The sequence below is a fragment of the Sminthopsis crassicaudata genome, chromosome 1 (assembly GCF_048593235.1).
Source record: "Sminthopsis crassicaudata isolate SCR6 chromosome 1, ASM4859323v1, whole genome shotgun sequence".
Taxonomy (NCBI): domain Eukaryota; kingdom Metazoa; phylum Chordata; class Mammalia; order Dasyuromorphia; family Dasyuridae; genus Sminthopsis; species Sminthopsis crassicaudata.
In genome coordinates this window covers 43797331-43801286 of record NC_133617.1, presented here as the reverse complement: position 1 = coordinate 43801286, position 3956 = coordinate 43797331, and the positions used below count along the sequence as shown (strand labels likewise).

The following is a 3956-nucleotide window of genomic DNA, read 5'->3' as shown; positions in this document are numbered from 1 at the left end:
TTTTGTTTTGTACTAGAGGTAATAGAGAACCAATGAAGTTTGAGTATACGGCTTACCTGATTGATCGAAGCTTTTGGGGGAAAAAAAATCAATTGCCTCTCCCTCAAAAAAAAAAAAAAAAATCATTTTGTTGGTCCTGGGGAGGATAGGTTGCAGAGGGGAGAGAGATGAGAGAGCCCAATTGGGAGGCTACAGCAGTAATCCAGGGAGAGTCCATGAGTGCTAGATCCAACATATCCAGAGACAAGTGAATACAGAACATAATTCAAAATAGATGTTGTTGGGGGCTAAGGATTAGGATGGGAGCCCTAACAGCTAAATTAGCCCTTCCCTGGGCAGGTCACACAACCGGCTCGCCCATTTCCTCATCTGTAAAATGGGGATGATAACAGCACCTGTCACAAACGTAGAGTACTTTCTATAACTTAGAGCAGGATCGTTAGGAAGGACGTAATAAGTCATAAAATAGTAGTAGCTGTGCAGTGAGTAGTGCAGAGAAAACGAAGCAGTTATTGAGGGAGAATTAAGAATTCGTAACTGAACCGATGGGCTATGCCGAGCGAATGGGAGCCACGAGTCAAGGATCGATTCTAAGATAAATCCAGGTGGTGATGGAAGACGGGCAATATTTGATAAACATTTGTCGTCACATAGCTAGCGTGGGAGGATACTGCAGTCTCAAAAACCACAAGCCTCCAACAATTTCAAATCAGTTTATTTACTTAAATCGATATTACACAATTTAAAGAAAAAAAAAAAGGGGGGGGTAGGAATCACACAAACAGAACCTTAAAAAAAACACACAACAAAACACATATCAGGCATTAATTACCGTAAAGAATAACAGGATGTCCTTTTCACGCAATCCTGAAGCTATGCATTCATCATTAGGCTGAGGGCTCTCAAAACCTATTAAGACACTAGTTAACACACAAATGTGGCCACAGACACAGCTCTGGAGGATGGAGGATGCCGTAACAATCTCCGCGTCACGTTTCCCCGGTGAGATTTGCTTGCATTCCGCCATGGAGAACAAAGCAAGAAATCAGAAATCGGCAGGGAAAAGTGTTCCTTTACACACTACATGCAATTTGGTGAAAATGTTGCCAAGGTGATGGCAAAGGAAAGAGTGCCCGCCCCCCCCATCCAAGCAGTGGCAAACAATTTCAAGTATTGAGAAAATGTGTGCACACACACACGTATGTGCATGTACAAGCACACCTATGTGAGTCATATATACATATATGCATGTGTGTATATATATACATATAAAACTTGTAAACCACTTGTGGGGGAAGGCAATGGGTCTATCTATAGGTTGGATGGGGTTCTCTTGTGATACATTCAAGTAACTTGAAGCACAGATGGGAAATGGGTTCCAGGTTGACCAACTCATGGCTTTATCTTAAAGCACACGACGGGGCCCTGTACCTGAGTTGGGGTCTCCTGCCTTCTACCCCACTACCTGCCCTAGATGGGGGTCTCCAAGAAACTGGATGTGTGGGTTGGGGAGAGGCAGGAGACCCAGGCCACGATCACTGCATCCCTATCAACTGGCTAGCGACAATCACTGGAAGTTGAAGGGCCCCATGAGAAGGTCTGTCAGTGAATTTATCCCTGGAAAGCAAGGCAGGAAGGTCCCCTCTTTGATGTTAGGGCCAAACATAGGCTTTAGGGAAGTTTCTTGCATATATTATTTTTAATGGCACAGAACGTGCAAACCCAACCCCATTCTGTCGTGTCCGGGGAGTCGCGAGCGTCCGACGAGGGTTCGCACGCACCCGAGGCGCTCTAACACCCCTCCTTCAGACACGCCCCAAGGTTCGAGAGCCCCTCGGGGCTCACACAATACTGCTGCCAGGACCCTGTGTTCAGAGAAGACCTGAGAGACCACGGAGCTCACAACCGGTGGACGTTCTCCGTCCCACTCATGCACCCATGGCCAGTCACACAAAGAAAAGCACAAACAGCCAGTCACTCATGGCATCATTTTGGCTCCAAAGTCTCATCAGAAAAGAAACATTGAGCTTTCCCTCACACAATCACACAAGCACCACACACACCTAGCCCCCACCCAAACCCCACCCAACAAAAACTAAACTCTATATAAAGTTTTCTTTAAAAAGAAAAACAAAACTTTTTTTTTTAGGTTTGAAGTGTGTGAGATTTTTCAGCGTCTGTTCTGAAATTAGAAAGCCTGGAGGCTTTATATTCATACTGTCTGTCCTTAAAAGAACATTAAATTAAAAGGACTGTATCTTTTCTCTTGGAACGGCAGGTCCCAAGCTGGCACATTGTGGTGCTGCATCTGTTGTTTCCATCACAAGTACAGGATACAGTTCTGTTAAATACACACAACATACACACACTCACACACACATATTTATATATATATATATATATGTATATATATACACGCTCGTAGTGCAATATAGTAACTGGGGCTGTGAGGGGAGGAAGGGGGGAGGGGACGACAGTTTCTTCTAGCAGTCGGTATGGTTGTGGGGAACCCGGGAGGCGTGATCAAAGGTCCTCCTCTCCAACCGCGGGGTGTAAAGTGCTCCTTCTGATTCACAAAGCTAGTGTGAGTTGGCTGCTTGTTTAATTTTTAAATCCCCCTAAAAGTCAGATTAAAAGCATGAGGTGCATTCTCACTTGTTGAGCAGGAAGCCGCTGAGAATGCGCACATTTTGGCATTAAGAGATCCAGCACACAGAAATCATCCAAGTTCTCCCGGCGATTGGGTTCCCCACCCACCCTGGGCGGCTCCAGCCCCGGCCATCCGCAGGCTTGCTACTGGAGTGCCAGGTGCGGGCAGAGACGTTTTGGAAAGTGATTGACTGGCAGAAAGCATGGGGGGAGGGGGAGGGGGAAAGGGGTGGGAAAAGTAACTGGCCTGATGTCAGGGTTTCATGCTTAGGGTCCTCCTCGTGTCCGTGTCCACTGCCCGCAACGGACACGGCATCGGCGGGCCCTGATCCCTGGAAATGGTAAGAGTTAGAAACGTAGCAGCTTGACTCTCTTCAAAGGACGAGGACAACGGGGCAGAAGGTCCGTGGTCTCCCCGTTTCTGTCCGGCCGAACCCGTGGGGCCCGAGTGCGGTCACTGCAGATCTCCGTCGCTGTTCCAGGGAGAGGCAGAGGTCCCAGGGCTCCCGACGTGGGGCGTGCATCCTCGGAGACAGATCCAACAGCCTCCGGCCCGGGCCGCGTGCCGAGAGCTGACCCACAGGGGCTGAGCAGGCGGACGGCTGTCCCGCGAAGCGCAAAGGGCTGGTGGCTGGGCAGGAGGAGCCGTCCGGGGCTTAGGCACAAAGGCCAGACAGCAGGGCCGAGAGTCTCCGCTCAATGCACATCTTGCCTGGGGTGGGGGGAGAAAGGGAGAGTGAAGACTCCATAACTGGGTGGGGACAAAGAGGAAGGGCTGAAGGATGTTTGGGGTAACACATAGTGGGGAGAAAGAGGGAAAATTAGAACACAGGGTTTTGTAGAAGTGAATGTCCAAAATTATCCACGAATATTTTGAAAATAAAAAGCTACAATTTAAAAAATTCATGAATGAATAAAAAGAAATGATTTAATTTAATGTAAAAAGAAGGGTCTTAGCCCATCAGAGGGAGAGGTCCTTGACATCCCATGTGCACAAGGGTACATTCTGCAAAGGGAGCTTGTGCACCTTCTGTTAGAATGGATGCTAAGGGACGGACGGGGAAACTGTTAAACGGTGCCCACGGATTGTCTCGGGAGCCGCTGGGTCACCTCGGGGCAGAGGAAGTGCGAGGGAATCCACGCGCTCCCGTGCCCTTCCAGATTTGATCTATTCTAAGTTAAGCGGGCAGGGCCGTGGGAGGACAGTAAGCCATTGTGTTGTGGCATTAACTTGGATGTGGGCCTAAGCTTCTCATCCCAGTCCGGAGCGGGCCCTGTGGTGGGCACTCAGGGCTTGCCCGTGTCCC

General features: G+C 48.7%; 1 protein-coding gene across 4 annotated transcripts in view; it reads right to left on the bottom strand.

Annotated features, from left to right (window-relative positions):
- Positions 1 to 699: 699 nt before the first annotated feature.
- ULK1 (unc-51 like autophagy activating kinase 1) overlaps positions 700 to 3956 on the bottom strand; it is a 45515-nt gene continuing 42258 nt past the window's right edge. For all 4 annotated transcript variants that reach the window (XM_074299771.1, XM_074299782.1, XM_074299787.1 and 1 more), the window contains one exon: positions 700 to 3361. In XM_074299771.1, the coding sequence (XP_074155872.1) occupies positions 3306 to 3361 (56 nt within the window). In that variant the 3' untranslated portion in view covers positions 700 to 3305. The remainder of the gene's footprint in view (positions 3362 to 3956) is intronic.